Consider the following 17,270-nt stretch of genomic DNA (forward strand, 5'->3'; position numbering starts at 1 on the left):
CGCGGCTAGGGCTCGCGGGTGGATCGCGACTGGCAAGCCGCGAAAGGTAGGCACGTGAAAGGCACACTGGGAAGCTGAAGGGTCGCACCAGCTGTCACGCTACAAGACAAAAGTTCCAGTCTGGCTAGGCCGTTACTTCGCGACTTGAATTCGCGACTTGGTCAAGCCACGAGATCAATTCGCCAACTTGCCCTGTTTGGCAAAAACTGACGTTTTGCATTCCTTTCTCACCCTACTATATATACACCCTTATACCCATCATATTGGGAGAGTTTCCAGAGAGAATTTTGTGAGAGAAAACCCTAGAGAAAAACAAGATTGATTCATCCCCAATCTTCATCTAAAGAGACTTTACAAATTCCTCTACTCTCTTCCTCTCCATTATCATAACCTTGATAGGTCATTTACCAAACCCTTATCTTACCACACCCACGTCTGTGAGAAGGTCCATTTGGTGCTTTAGGAAGCAGTTTGGAAAGGAACCAATATACATTGGTTGATGCTTTGGTCAAGTAGCGGAATCCGGCAAGCTAAAGAAGAAATATGTTCGGCGTAACCTCGTTGGAGCAAGAAGTTTGGAGGGTTTAGGTACTTGGGTAAATTAGGCTTGGAGGGTCTTCTGCTGTTCATGTATCCCAACTACATTCTTTAGTGGATTATTTGACCGCTTGGAGGGCGGCAGAGAGGTTTTACGCCGAGGACTTCGGTTTCCTCTTCGATAACACATCGTGTGTTGTCCGTGTGTTTGCATCTTCTTCCCTTTATCTTTACCTTATATTTACTGCTGTGATGTGTTTATATTTGACTTAGATTGTTTATCAATTCTGTTATAAGCTTGTTATCATGTTCCGCACATTAATTGTTTGATATAAAGCTTGAATTGATAATTTTATAATTTGGGGTCTAAACGTTCAAGGGTGTTTCATACCCATATTGAACTTTCAATAATTTTCAAAGAAACATACATACTTCATTGCAGAAGGCACGATATGTTCGATGAAGATCAACACCGGATAACATGTTCACTACTGGATTCATGAATGCTTCCCTTCATTGCGAAACTGCAGACAAAAACAGTAACGGAGTATTCAAGAAAAGAGCTCCAAATGCTGCGAGAAGATGCCCATTGGAGACCCAAAAGACAACCTTTGGCTTCGGCAAGTAGAAGGGTCTTAAGTCTTAAGTCTTAACCCAAATCCTACTCCTATTTTTATGTTCAACTGCCTCTTTGTCAATTTGTAGGCTACGTAGCAAATCCCTTTAAAATTACAGATTCACAGAATAAGGATCATGCTTGCCGGAATTGAGGGATTCCCCTCGACATCAGACAAAATAAGGCTCCAACTGTTCTATATAATAAGTCTCCAAACTGTTCTGTCTTATTGTTTTGAAGTTGTAATGTAGATGCAAATTAATTTATATTTTTAATCTCTTTTTATTTTTATTTTTGGCAAGTAATCATTACAAATTTACGATGTTCTAATAATTTGAAAATAATCAAGTTTAATTTATGCTCTTTTTTTTTGGTGGGGGGGGGGGGGGGGGGGGGGTGGTGTTNNNAAGAAAAAAAAGTGATGGACTACCATGACCCAAAAACCACCATATAATTTCCCATTTGAACTAAAAGGGGGAGACCAGTCGGTAACAGCACGATGGAAAGGAAAGGACAAGAAGAGATAAACTTTGGTTTGAAAGGTTGCGCACGTGGCAAGCTCACGTTGATTGGGGTTCCGATGCTTCTTATAGGTGCTCAGTGGCTAAAAACCAGGCCACATAGTGTGCTTTACTTAAGCACACATTGGAGAAAGATATTTAGGATGGGACCTACAAATATTGGACCATCCAACTGGTGCCCATCTCAGGTTCTTTTTTTCCACGTAAAGCAAAAAATATCTCAATTTTTTTATGTTCCACCGAACTGGTTTTTGGCCAATCTAATTTTCCACTCCTCTTAAATTTTATAATCCAACATTTTATTTTGCTGGTGGAGGAAATTTAGAAAGGAATAATCACAACCAGGCCTCTAGCAAGAACTAAAGCTTGGTGTTTTGGCATCTTTTGGGATATATGAACAAAAAAACAAACCTACTATCTAAATCAGGGACCAATCTCTGGAGGTAGATCTTTGATCCTGTGAAGATTAAGTTAAAAATGTTGTTTGTGATCACGGTAATAGGGATTGATCAAACTATACTTCTTGTGATCATGGAAGATGGTATTACTGTTTATTATAAGCAACAAATGGTGGAGTTAGATGGCATTTCCACCAAGGAAGTCGATACTGTACCAGTGCCGGTCGTACCGGTTGCATACCGGTATCAAAATATTAACGTTTCGTACCGGTTTAAATACCGGCCATACCGGCCAATTTTGGGTAATACCGGCCGGTACGCCTCGTACCGGCCGGTACATAAAAAAGTTTTTATTTTTTTTATTTTTTAAGTTTTGTAATTTTTGAAATTTTGTTAGGGTAAAATGGTAACTTATTTGCATTAATTTATTAGTATTATTTGTTTTCTTAGTATGCAATTGTAACTTTTAAACTTTCTATTTTTTATATTGTGTGTGTGTGTGTGTTTTTTTTTTTTTAATTGATACTAAAGTCTAAAACCATGAATAATTAGTTTTGAATTGAGGAAATGTTTTATGGTAAATTTTTATATTTATTATAATATACACACACACACATACATGTATATATTTATTTATAAATATAAAAAATAGCGGTAAACCCGAAACGGTACACCGGTATTGACCGGTATTCGAAATATATTGTACCGCTAAGCAAACCGGTACAGCTTCCGGTACAGTATTAACTCTCTTAATATCCACATAAAATGGGGATGTCTTAATGGCTTTATAATCCCAATTTGAAGGCGGATTGAGATCATGTGCAATATCGCCGATGCAATATCTATCAAGAATTGAAATTGACAGTTGAAAAAAAGTAACTAAGTCATTTTCAATTCCAGTGCTTAAATAAAAAAAATAGTAAAAAAGTTAAAACTAAAAATTAAAAATAGTAAGAATAAAATTGTGTAGGAAGAATAGTGAATGTGAATGGTATTGCACCGATCAAAATCCATGTACATGCCATGCATTGAAATTTGAATGCGGATTTGACAGGTGAAGATACTTATGAAATTTCTCCAAGACTTTTTTTTTTCTTTTTTTCTTTTTTTCATTTTTTCAACTTTGAGCTGGAACTTTGGTCCAACTGTTGTTGAATTGTGACATCCATCTGAATAGGTATACAAGTTTGGTCCTACTATTCAGTGGGCTTGGCCCAAGTCCCTGTCTTGATCGTCAACCGAACTAAATTTTCCCTGCTCCTCTACTAGAGAAAGGGGTTTTTTTTTTTTTTTTTCCTTACATACATATATTATATGTAATTAGTTTCTTTGTTGTTACATGGTGACCCTTTCTTTTGGGTACAATTGTACAAAATTGGAAGCTATATGATTTGTTGTTGAGTAAAAAAGAAGCGAATATTATAGCATCAGGCTATGTTCTTTTCTTTACCAATACATCTGAACACTTACTTCCTTGGTGTTCTGTTGAAACATGAATAACACATTCCTACATTCACAAGCAAAAGAATTTAGCAACTTGTCAGGCTGGTGTCTTGCAGGCTGAATGATTATTGTGTTTTTGCAATTGATATAGGGCCGGGGTTGATAGAACCATAAATGACAAAAAAAAATATACATCTATTTTGTGATTGAGAACTATTCTGTATGACATACAATTAGGAAGAAATAATCCATTAAATCCTTATGTTAAAAAAAAGTTTCAAATTTGGAAAACAACAACAGCTGGTCTCATTTAAGGGAAAAACTTAGGTAGCCTCGGCACAAAGTGGGTAGGACCCACGTGTGGGGCCCATGCACTTTATGAGTGCTCGGAGTATTGCTTTCAAAGTATCTCTAACCGTCTCTCTAAATTTTCATATTGTTTGAAAAATAAACAATAACTTTTACATTTTACATTTTACCTACTTACTTTTTCAAATACAATTTTCAGCATATTCTCTATCTTTTCTCTATCTCATTAAATATTTTTTCTTCATTATTTATTTTTTTTTTTAAATCTTCCTTCATTCATAATGGTTATATTTTTCAAATTCTTAACATCTATATTTTTTTAATCTTCCAATCGTAATATTTTAAAATTTTCCAATAATGTTTTTTTTTTTTTAACAAATATCATTGAGCACTTGTTACAATGATAGTGAGTTGTAAGATTATCTAATTTTAATGAGAAGTATTGTGAAATATTGTGAAAATATTGTGGTAGCATTTCTCAAATTTGATTTGTTATATTTTATTTATTTTTCCTTTTTCTCTTTATTTTTTTCATCCATACATTTCTTCTTCTTTTTTCTCTTTTATTTTTTTTTCTCTTGTTTTTTCTCCTCCACACACATATACCCACTCCTCTCTCTATCTTCACTTTTGTTTTTTAACTATTGTTTTTTGTTTTTCTACTTCACTCTAGAACACCCAGCTCTTTCTCTTTCTCATCTCTTTGTCTTCACTTTGTTCTTGTTTTTCTACTTCTTGTACTCTTGACAATACATAGTTAATTTCTCACCATATACCTCTTGCATAATTTTACAACTCCATGGACCATCACAGACCAAAGTTCATAATATGAAAAATCTCATTTGAGAGAGAGAGAGAGAGAGAGAGCAGGTGGAGAACAAAAACTAGATGGGTCTCTCTCTTTTCTCTTTTTTTTTTTTAATTATTATTTTCTTTTATTGTTCTGATTTCATTTGTTTATGAGAAAAATTGTTTTTGTGTTTGGATTGTGTTATGCGTTTTGTAGCCGTTGAGATAAAATAGAGAGAAAGTTCTCGTGAGGAAGAAAGAGAAAGGGAGGAAAGAGGAAATTAACCAAGAGAAAACAATAGAGAAGGAAAAGAGATTGGATGAGAGAGAAAGAATATTTTTTTATATGGTTGGGTATGTTTTTTAAGATAAAATAATGATTTGGAATTGTTACAGAATTTTCTAGATCAATAGAACTACTGTAACAACTTCAAAAAAGTTTTGAAAAAGTTTTGTTTTTAGAGAATTTGTTGGAGCTGATTTTTTAGATTTGCCCTCCAAAAAATGACTTTGACTAATCTATTGAAGATGCTCTAGACTACCTAAGTATTCTTGCCCCTTATTTAGACACAAGGTGACTAGTAAACGAACATAGAGAAGTAGACTCACCTAACCCCACTATCCGCTTAACCCCTTTGGTCCACGATTTTTACATTTTTCCCCTTATGCAATCATGTAAAATGAGCACTTCTTTTTATGCTTCAGCAATCCCCAATTCGTGGCAATTTCCTTAATATTCTACGTAATTGTTGGAGACAAGGCAATCAAGAAGGAAAAATATGTACTACATAGTTATTTCTGTCAACTTCTCCCTTCAAGTTTTAATTAAGTGAACTTATATAAAAAGAGGTATTTTCCCGTTCTAAAATTAAACGAATATCAATCCAGAAATAAAAATCCCACTCTATTTTTATCTATCACAAGTCCCTTCATTCTTCAGCAAAAAAAGTCCTTCATTCCTTTGGGCATTGACAGTTGACACGAGTTCAAAGTTTTGGTTTGTGAGTGCACACAACCAAAGCTTGCCGTTGAATCTTGAGGAAGGTTGCAGGAGCCAGATTTTATCGACAAGTTTCCTCTCATCTATCAAACTTATTTTACTGGTTCTGTTAATTAGTCTCATATTTTTCGAACCCTTATTTAATATTCTGGTGTTCATGAGAAAAGCTAACATTACGGTGCATGTAATAAGAGATTAGAGTTTCAACTGAAAATTATTATTTCACAACATATATTCGAAAAGCTTCAAATTTTAGCTTCAGTTCGTTGAATAAAGTATCAATTAATAAGGACCATAAGCACACATAGTTGTTGATCCCTAATGGCCACAATAGTCTCACTTTCTCTTTGAAGCTTTTCGATTCTCAAGCCTTTGGAATCTCCTAAATTGGGCGTGATTAGGGATCTTATGTTTCTCAAATTTTGGTGGTTTTCTTGAACCTAACATGTGAAATTTTTGGATTTTTGGAGTAGAATTTGGAGGAATCATTGCTCTGTGCAATCTAGGTGTGATTGGGATTCTATAATTCTTCTAAAAACACCCTTTGATTAGTTTTTTGCTAGCTTCACTTGCAATTCTAGGATGAAAATACGAGAAATTCAATTTGTGTTTTGATATAAAATTCATAACCGATATTTTCTTCCATTTTCTTATTAGCCATTCACGTTTATGCGTTTCATTTAAAAATTCATTTTTAAAAATGATTATTGAAATAGTTTTCAATAAATTTTAATCTAAACACATGTAAAATGTATAAATTAAATTGACTAAAATGAAAAATTGTAGAGTGCAAGTGCCATTACACCAAAATGCAAGGGGTATCAAAACATTTTTCTTAATTTTTTTGGCAATGAATACAAGCACATATTATAAAGTGCAATTTGTTTATATAGTTTCAAAACAAACTTTAACATGACACTAATTACCTTGTAATTTTGTGATATTTTTCTACTTTTTTTTTTTTCTAATTGATGGATTCATTTTATAATTGGTTCAAGTATATAGCATTAACGTTAAAAGAAATGTTATATCTACAATATTTTCACAACAAATCCTAGTGACAAGTTATTATTTGTTGGTGGGCAAAAAAATAATTTCAATGGTAGATTCATATTAAAACAGGCAACAACTAGAGATAACAACTAAGGATAGCAATGGGGAGGGGCGGGGTTGAAGGTTGGGATTTTCACCCTCGCCCCGCATGGTTTTGTCTTACCCCATCCCTGCCTCGCCACATATGATGGAAAAAAGCTCCCTGCTCCTTGGGCTCCACGTGGCTCCACCCCGCCCCGTAAAATTCTACTTCATATTAATTTGCCTTATAAATATTTCAATTTTTTATAACAAAGCTTATTTCATTAATATAAATATACTTGAAATTATAATTAAATTTATCTCATCAAATCAAACTAATTTTTAGCAATAATATTATCCAAGTGTTTAAGAAGACAATATTACAACAAAAACAAAAATCTTAATATTCATGCATTTAAATAAGTTAGTATTGATTTATTTGTTTAAATAGTTGAAATTTAGGCTATGAAAATTTACAATTATAATCCTTATCAATAATGGCGAGGTGGGAATGGGTCGAAGAGGGGCGAGGTGGGATAAAATGTCTAAACCCATCATTGCCTTGCAGTGGGGGCTAAAATCTCATCCCTACCACCTATGTGGGGTGGGAAAGACCTGACTAGGTCGAAGCGGAGAGGGCGGATAAGGCAAGGTGGGGTAAAATTGTCATCCCAAGTAACAATCTACTGCTTAAAATTTGTTGTAAAAGTAATATGAAAAATGTTGTTAAGGCAAAACTTATGGTAGGCTAACCATTCATAATTGTAAGGTTGAATTTAATCAACCATTTAATTGGCTTTATTCCGTGACCAATTTGTTTGTAATTTAGCACTTAGCAACCCTGTATTTAGATGGGAAAATTGTAAGGGTAGTGTGTGAGAAGATGTGAAGAAAAGCTCAAAAGTGTGCAAGAAAAACAGAGTCTCGCGGCTAGGGCTCGCGGGTGGATCGCGACTGGCAAGCCGCGAAAGGTAGGCACGTGAAAGGCACACTGGGAAGCTGAAGGGTCGCACCAGCTGTCACGCTACAAGACAAAAGTTCCAGTCTGGCTAGGCCGTTACTTCGCGACTTGAATTCGCGACTTGGTCAAGCCACGAGATCAATTCGCCAACTTGCCCTGTTTGGCAAAAACTGACGTTTTGCATTCCTTTCTCACCCTACTATATATACACCCTTATACCCATCATATTGGGAGAGTTTCCAGAGAGAATTTTGTGAGAGAAAACCCTAGAGAAAAACAAGATTGATTCATCCCCAATCTTCATCTAAAGAGACTTTACAAATTCCTCTACTCTCTTCCTCTCCATTATCATAACCTTGATAGGTCATTTACCAAACCCTTATCTTACCACACCCACGTCTGTGAGAAGGTCCATTTGGTGCTTTAGGAAGCAGTTTGGAAAGGAACCAATATACATTGGTTGATGCTTTGGTCAAGTAGCGGAATCCGGCAAGCTAAAGAAGAAATATGTTCGGCGTAACCTCGTTGGAGCAAGAAGTTTGGAGGGTTTAGGTACTTGGGTAAATTAGGCTTGGAGGGTCTTCTGCTGTTCATGTATCCCAACTACATTCTTTAGTGGATTATTTGACCGCTTGGAGGGCGGCAGAGAGGTTTTACGCCGAGGACTTCGGTTTCCTCTTCGATAACACATCGTGTGTTGTCCGTGTGTTTGCATCTTCTTTCCCTTTATCTTTACCTTATATTTACTGCTGTGGATGTGTTTATATTTGACTTAATTGTTTATCAATTCTGTTATAAGCTTGTTATCATTGTTCGACATTAATTGTTTGATATAAAGCTTGAATTGGGGGGGGGAGGGGGTAGGAAACATCAGGCAACATGATTGGCTTCAATATAGTCTATTAAGAAAATTCAAAAGTAATACTTTAATCAAAATTCCCAAAGTAGAGATGATCAATGATGATTTGGCACTTTTGCAACATTTTTTAAAAACATTTTTAAAGTTTTAATTGGGTTGAGTTTTTATTGGCCTAGTAGTTTGGGGCATACTTAAAAATGAGAAAAAAAATAGTGTATATACTTTTTTTTTTAATCAACTAATATAATAAAATTTGGGACTTCTTTAATGGGAGGCCTTAAGCTTAGGTGTAAACCTTCCTTTCACATCAAAATCCAAAGGAGTAAACCAAGTTAACTTTTCTTTTAAATCCCAAATAGGTTACCAAATCAAAATAGGATTCTAATACAATCCATAAATTTGACAACTACTCAATTAGAGACACAAAGTTTTATGGTTTGCCAAGGTAGGAAACTGCAATATATCGGCTATGGATGTTCATGGGTTGAGTTGGTTTAGGTTTTAATTAATTTATATCACCAACAACTTAAACTGTCATTTTCACCTGGGAACTTCCCACCCACTATTGATCAATCAATTCATTGAAACTGCTAACTAATGTCCAAATTTACAATTGAGCACCCTGTTTTAATATCACCAACAACTTAAACTGTCATTTTCACCTGGGAACTTTCCATCTACTATTAATCAATCAATTCATTGAAATTGCTAACTAACGTCCAAATTTACAATTGAGCTTAACTGAATATTATGTTGAGCTTGCTTAAGGTGGTGGCAAGTATGACAATCATAAACGAGTGATACTCCTAAAGTGATGATTAATTTTGTGAATGTTGGACTTATGATAGTGGTAGCTATGATTGGTTAATGAGTGACGAATCTTTGATGCTGGTGTATAGAGTGGATCAATTGTGATGGTGGTTGGGATAACCTATTTGATAAATTTGAAAGTTAGGGATGAATTTAAGAACTTTTTTTTCCCCTAATTCAATAGATATAATGAAGTGAGAGAGATTTAAATCTTAAATGTTTTTATTGGAAATTCAGTAAGTACCTTTTGAGCTACAAAGTTGTTAGCAACATATTTAAAAACTTCTATGTTATTAGGGAAATGTAGTAATATGTTAAAGTGCATTAAATAAATGTAACGTTGAGAAGGACTAATCTCAAAAGTAACCGGCCATTGATTCAAGCTTTAATTAATCTTTCGTCTTAGTTCTCTCAAACTCAATACGCCAAACACTGCTTGCCCAAATATTATTTACCTCCCATAAAAAAAAAAAATATATATATATATATATATGTTATTTACCTCCGTACCACTGGAGGACTACATAGTCCTCCCACTTGTCCAGATGGCATTTTCTGGTCCGTTGGGTGTAAATTTGTCTGTACACTTGTGTCGTGTGGTTCCCAAATTTTTAATGTTCTAGTTAACATCGCATGACTGCGAAAACACCCTTCCCTTAATAAAACCTTATTATATGGCTATATACTTGTATCCTTGTTCTTTTGCATCATTCTTTTGTCCATCAAATAATTTTAATGCTCGCAAGGTTAAAGGATATAATTATTAGCTTAAGGCTACATGTTAAACTACTTTTACTTCTCTGCAAGGACAAAATAAAAAACTAGTTTACTTTAATCCATGAACTCTTAGAATACACTAAATTAATGTTTTATGTTAAAAATACTGAATGTAATAGTATTGTATTTCTTGATAAAAGAATGTACATAGATGTCTTTATATAGGAGGCATATGTGTGCAGTACAAGTAAATATGTGTGCTATACAAGTAACCTAACTGGGCCTAAAGCCCACAACATTATATACGTTAACAGCCCCCCTCAAACTCAAGGTGGATGTAAGACCAACTTGAGGTTGTCAACCAAAGTACGAAGGCGTCCCTTAGGATCTGACTTGGTGAAGATATCTGCAAGTTGATCTTTAGAGGAGACTGAGATCAGCTTGAGAGCACCATGAGCAAGATGAAAACGGATAAAATGATAATCGATCTCGATGTGTTTAATCCATTCATGGAAGACATCATTGTGAGCAATATGAATAGCACTCTGTTTGTGACAATAAAGAGGAGTAGTAGAGGATGTAGACACACCTAAGTCTTTGAGAAGCCATCATAGTCAAAGGAGCTCAGATATGGTATCAGTAAGGGCACGATATTCTGCTTCAGTACTGGAGCGGGCCACATGAGTTTGTTTCTTGCTTCGCCAAGAAATCAAAGAAGAACCAAGAAGAAAGCAATAACCAGTGGTGGACCTACAATCAGTGGGGTCTCCTGGCCAATCAGCATCAGAAAATGCACGGAGAGTAAGAGGAGACTGAGCAGAGTAGAAAAGACCATGGAAGAGAGTGCCCTTTAGGTATCGAAGAATGCGCAGAACAGCAGCATAGTGAGTCGATCGTGGAGCAAACAGATACTGGCTCACCTAGTGAATAGCATAGGAAATGTCTGGACGAGTGATAGTGAGATAAACCAAACTGCCAACCAAGTATCTGTAAAGAGAGGGATTAGACAATGGTTTCCCCCTTAAGGGAGTCAAATGCACATTAAGTTCAACTAGAGTGTCAACAGTCTTACTATCAGTGAGTCTAGCGCGAGACAAGAGTTCAAAGGCATACTTGGCTTGAGTAATATAAAGTCCATCTATAGAATGAGTGATTTCAAGACCCAAGAAGTAGCTGAGATGTCCAAGATCTTTCATCTTAAACTGCTGACTGAGAAAAGTCTTGAGTTCTTAGATGCCATTGAGGTCATCACCAATTATGATCATATCATCCACATATAAGAGAAGTAAAATAGTGCCTTTGTAAGTGCGACGAAGAAGTAAGGCAGAATCATAGTGACTGGTCATGTAACCCAAGTGAGAGATGGTAGAGTTGAATTTGGCAAACCAAGCTTGTGGAGCTTGTTTAAGGCCATAAAGTGCACGTCGAAAGTGACAAACCTTGTTTGAGTCAACAAAGAGATTAGGAGGAGGTTGCATATACACTTCTTCACTTAAATCCCTATTAAGGAATGCATTTTTGACATCCATCTGAAAAATGTCCCATTTACTGGCAGCAGCAATAACTAAGAGGGCACGAACAGATGAGATACGAGCAACCGGAGCAAATGTCTCTTCATAATCAATCTCATACTCTTGTGTAAAACCTTTTGCAACAAGACAAGTTTTGTAGTGCTCAATAGACTCATCAGAGTGAGTCTTAATCTTGTAGATTCACTTACAACCAACCACAGATTTTTTAGGAGGAAGTGTCACCAAATCCCAAGTATGGTTTTTAGATAATGTATCAAGTTTCTCTTTCATTGCAATCTACCATAAAGGGTTAGTGGAAGCCTCAAGATAGGTGTGAGGCTCGTGTAATGTAGTAAGAGCAATGTAACAATGATAGTCAAGTAAATGTGTAGGAATAGATCTTACCCGAGTTGAGTGACGAGGTGGAATGTCTTGTGCAAGATCTTCAGGCAGAGCAGGAGTAGGAGACCCAAGCTCAGGATTGGGGTTGGGTAGCTCATCTTCAATTTGTTCATCTTCCACCTGTTCATTAAAGGGTGAACTAGGAAAGGGATCAGTGATATCTGGTGGTTGGACAAAGAAGTCTATAGCAACAGAATCAGGAGCAATTACAGGAGGATTAGGGGTAGCTACAGAAGGAATATGTGCCTCATCTGGAAAAAGATCTAAGACAGATGAGGAAGACAAGGAAGCACTGAAATAAGAGAGCTCAACAAAGAGACGATGTTCCCAAAAGACAGCATTACGGGAGATACGAAGACGATGAGAAACAAGATCATAACACCTATACCCCTTTTGAGTTTTGCCATAGCCAAGAAAACAACAAAGCCTTGACCGAGACTCAAGTTTGTTATGCTCATGTGGCTGAAGAAGAACGAAACAAGCAAAACCAAAGAAGCGAAGATGGTGATAGTCTGGAGGTGACCGAAAAAGGCGCTCATATGGAGTTTGATTTTGGATAACAGGACTCGGAATGTGATTAATAGTATGAACAGCATGAAGAGCAGCTTCACCGCAAAAAGGAGCAGGAACTTTAGTAGAGAGAAAGAGAGCACGAACAGTGTCAAGAATATGACGAAATTTTCGTTCAACTCTACCATTTTGCTGAGAGGTACCTAGGCAAGTTAGTTGATGAATAGTGTCATAGGAATGCAAAATAACTTGGAAAGCATATTGAGTATATTTAAGAGCATTATCAGATCGAAAAATTTTGATACGTCTGGAAAATTGAGTTTCAACCATTTTTACAAAATTAGAATATACTTCAAATAATTCAGAACGATGTTTCATATTAAAAATCTAGCTATAGCGAGAGTAATCATCAACAAAGACAACAAAATATCTAGACCCACCAATACTAGAGACAGAGGAAAGCCCCCAAACATCAGAATGAATAAGGTTAAAGATCTCAGTGGATATGGATTCACTAATATTGAAAGGCAAAGCTGGTTTTTTTCCTAACTGACATGAAACACAATCAAAATTTTTTGTAGACACTGAACCTAACAAACCTCTAGAAGCCAATTGTTGTACTCGAGAGGAAGATGCGTGACCAACAGAAACATGAGCAACAAGTGAAAGACGAAGGTTGTCCATGGGAAACATACACACAACTCTGGGACCGGTCACAAGCTCCTGTCCCGTCCTAGGATCCTGCACAATGCACCCAGAATAATCAAAGGTAATGCGATAACCCAACTCAGCTAATTGTCCCACAGAAAATAAATTATAAGAAAGGTCAGGAACATTAAAGACTCCAGGAACCAAGAGGTTGAAGGTTGAAACTGAACCTATATTATGACCAGACATTGTGGAACCATTTGCTATGCGAATATTAAGAGGGTGCGGTGCAGGTTTAAAGTCAAAAAATAAGGACGAATGAGGTGTCATGTGATTGCAACAAGCAGAATCCATAAGCCAAGAGGTAGGAGACATACCAGATAAAGCTGAGAGAGAAAAGGAAGAAGATGCATTACCAACCATACGTATGACATTGGCGATGATATTTATAAGGTCATATATGGAAATGGAGAAAATAGATCTAGAAGACTTAAACTGTGCAGAGACAGGAGCCATTGGTTGGACACTCTCAGTGTTAGCAACAGTAGCAGTATAAATTGAAACAACTGATTTGTTACGATGATAGCAAGTCTTAATATTATGGCCAAAACGTTTGCAAAAACGTTTGATAGATTGGCCGCGACAATTGTTGTAATAAGAAGAAGACATGTCATTATTCTTCATTTAGAAGCAAAATATGCAAAAAACAGACTGCTAAAATGAAATCTACGCGAAAAACTGGATAAGGAGCACCTGAACTGCAAAAGTCAACTATGGTAAAAAAGTCAACGGTCAACACTGGTCAAAGTCAACTTTGAGTCAACGGTCAACGCTGTCAAGTCAACAGATGTCGTCAGCTGACGTGGTGGATGATGATGTCAGCAGATGACGTCACCTAGGGCTAAGATCAGCAGGTGCAGAACTGGAGTGTGTCAGAGCATGCCGGCAAGTGGCGGCATGTGGAGGCGCGTGAGTAGGTCTGACGACGCGTGGCAGTGCGTGAGTAAGACTTTCGGTGCGTGTTGGCGCGTGAAGCGTGTGATCTTGTCCGCAGAATCTTTTGGAGGCGCGTGAAGGCGCGGGCAAGCTCCAATGATGATGAGGTTTCCACGATTGAGTAGATCGGGGCGAGACGACCACTGTAGTACCTGAAAAAAACTTGTCGGAGCAAGATGCAAGGCGAAAACGATAAGTGCAGTGGTCTGTGTGATGCGGGATTTCTCAACAACGACGACTGTAGGTCCGGAACCTAAGGACGACGGTTGAAAGACGTCGGAGGTTCTACGGCGAAAGGCTGCGGCAGCGGTTGTGACGGCGGAAGCGATGTTGAGAATAGTGACACCAATAAAGATAAGACTGCAAAGAAAAAGGTTAGAGCAGTGGCTCTGATACCATGTTAGAAATACTGAATGTAATAGTATTGTATTTCTTGATAAAAGAATGTACATATGTGCCTTTATATAAAAGGTATATGTGTGCAGTACAAGTAAATATGTGTGCTATACAAGTAGCCTAACTAGGCCTAAAGCCCACAACACTCTATACGTTAACATATGTGTGTATAATTTTCTATTCCACGTAATGCGGAATAATGTGTAATAGGGATATATAAAGTCTATCATTATCACACAAAAAAAATGTTATATATTCCCATTATAACTGTACGAGATTCTGACCTATGTGAGAGGGATTTTACATTTATCTGTTACATAAAATAGAAAACCGTCCCACAAACGTCAAATAGCAGCCGACAAAGGAACAGAATATTATTAGGTAATATAGGCCATTTGTAGATGTTAAACTAGCTAGTCTTTCTCTTAAGAAATTAATTGCCTTGAATCACGATGTCAAAATACCATAGACCGAGCACGATAACGAGTGGCGAAGATTACTGGGAATATTCTAATCACAACTACGCATTGGTAAAGCTAGTTAATTTTGGGTAATCACAAAATTGAATTTGAGAGAACTGTGATGAAAGATGAATTAAAGCTTGAATACTCGGTCACCTCTGAGATTGGTCCCTCAACCAAGCCAAAGCTACAAGAATTAGGTGGTCAAACAGTCATGGAAAGGATAAAATATACAAGAATTTCCTCTCTTTTTTTGAGGCAAGGAGGGTGGGTGGAGATAATAAGCCTTGTACTTGAAAGGGGTGCGATTCAGTGAGTCATATTGACTTGGTATTAAAACTCAATTTAAGTCAATATTTGCTATAGGATACAACGCGAACGCGCTTCTAAAACTAAACACGTGCCCAAACTGCATCTCTTGCGAAAAGCAATTTGCCATATTCTAAAATAAATAAATACAAAAGACTCCAATTTGGCTTTGTACTCCTTGCATAATTGCGGAATAGCGTGGGTGCATGGGACCCAACAAATAGTGCCGGGACCAATTCAAATTAAGACATGAGCTTATGCCCACTTCATAGTTTATAGTTTATATTTACTTTATACCCGTCTAATAACCCATATATCTTTTTATATTTATTTATTTATTTTTGAGAATAGCCCATAGATTCTTTGTAGTGCAGTAAATATAACTCCACTAAGAGCATCCGTATCAGATGTGCCAAATGTGCCAAATGCTATTTGGCACATTTGGCACACCAAACACTAAAAACACTCATTTATCAGATGTGTTAAATGTTCTAAATTTTTGCAATATGCTACAGTGCCATCACAAATTTGGCACTGTACGGACAAATGTGGCATAATATATATTATTATTTTATTATGTATTCTCTCTCCTCATCACAGTATCAAATCACTCTCTCCGTCTCATCTCTGTCTTCCCTCTCATCTCTATCTTCTCTCTTCGTCTTCCACAGCACACCGAAGACCAATGGCCACCACTCAACGCCGCCGATCACACCACTCGACGCCGCCGACCAATGGCCACCACTCTTCTCGCTTCGGGTTCTTTTTTTTTTTCCTTTTTTCTTTTTTCCGTTCACTTTTTTTGGCTGTGGTTTGATGGGTGGGTTCGGATGGGTAGATCGGTGGTGGGTGGGTTCGAGTTGTGGGTTATGGCGGTGGGTGGGTTGAGTTTCATGGGTTGATTGTGGCTTATGGCGGTGGGCGAATCGGCTGGTGGTGGGCGAATCGATTGTGGGTTATGGCGGTTATGGCGGTGGGCGAATCGGCTGGCGGTGGGCGAATCGATTGTGGGTTATGGCGGTGGGCGAATCGTCGGTGATGGCGAACCTCTGTTCTGATCTCGGTGGTGGGTTTTTTTTTTTTTTTTTTTTTTTTTTTTTTTTTTTTTTTTTTTTCTGGTGATCTGTTCTGTTCTATTTCTGGGTGTGGTTGTAGTAGTAGTAGTTGTTGTTGCTGTTGTTGCGGTGGTGGTGGTGATCTCTGTTCTGATCTCGGTGGTGGTTTTTTTTTTTTTTTCCTGGTGATCTGTTCTGTTCTGATATGTTTTCTGGTTGTGGTTGTTGTTGTTGTTGCTGCTGCTGCCGCCGTGGTGGTTGATGATGACGATGACTGGGGGGAGGAATTTAGTATATTATTTTAATATGTAGGAAATATTATTTTAATGTATAGAATTGTAGTATAAAACATCTGATAAATGAGATGTTGTAAAGTGACGTGGTAAAATAATAAAGTAGGGTTTTAATGTGGCAAAATGGCATAATTTTTGCCACATCTGATGCGGATGCTCTAAAGGGTTGTTTGGCAAACCCGAAAGCTTGAGTCTTTTGATGTACTTCGCAATTGTTAATGATTGCTTGATGAGGCACTTCCAAAAGTTGAACATCTCATACTATAAAGTTGCACTACTAAAACGTGGAAATCTGTATAGAGCACACATTATTCCCAAATCATCCTTTGACAAAAACATTAACAATCTATGATATAAATTCAATCTATTTTAAGAAAAAATTAAGAATTCTCTCAACTAACAAGCAAAATGCAGATTGGTATCTCAATGCATACTAGAAGTTATCACAACTAGAGTCTAGGCTGGGTAATCTAAAAAACAGATTATTGCGTACCAGTTGGTTCTAGCAAAAATGGCCAAAACTTTAGGTGGTTGGTTTGTTTTTGTTTTTTTGTTTTCTGTTTTACTTCGTATTTGTCTTTTTTTTTTTTTTTAATAATTAAAAAAAAAAATCAAAATGGCCAAAAATGCACCAGATCCACTATCAAGGATCCAT

The 17,270-nt window shown here is 36.8% G+C and overlaps 1 protein-coding gene across 1 annotated transcript; it reads right to left on the bottom strand.

Annotated features, from left to right (window-relative positions):
* Positions 1 to 10,648: 10,648 nt before the first annotated feature.
* On the bottom strand, positions 10,649 to 11,230 carry LOC136061729 (uncharacterized mitochondrial protein AtMg00810-like). Its single transcript, XM_065759898.1, has 2 exons — positions 11,003 to 11,230; positions 10,649 to 10,846 (listed from the first exon to the last, which is right to left on the bottom strand). The coding sequence occupies exons 1-2, from the start codon at positions 11,228 to 11,230 to the stop codon at positions 10,649 to 10,651; spliced, it is 426 nt and encodes a 141-aa protein (XP_065615970.1).
* Between the last annotated feature and the right edge of the window lie 6,040 nt (positions 11,231 to 17,270).

This window comes from Quercus suber, unplaced genomic scaffold (genome assembly GCF_002906115.3).
Source record: "Quercus suber isolate HL8 unplaced genomic scaffold, Cork oak 2.0 scaffold_345, whole genome shotgun sequence".
Taxonomy (NCBI): Eukaryota; Viridiplantae; Streptophyta; class Magnoliopsida; order Fagales; family Fagaceae; genus Quercus; species Quercus suber.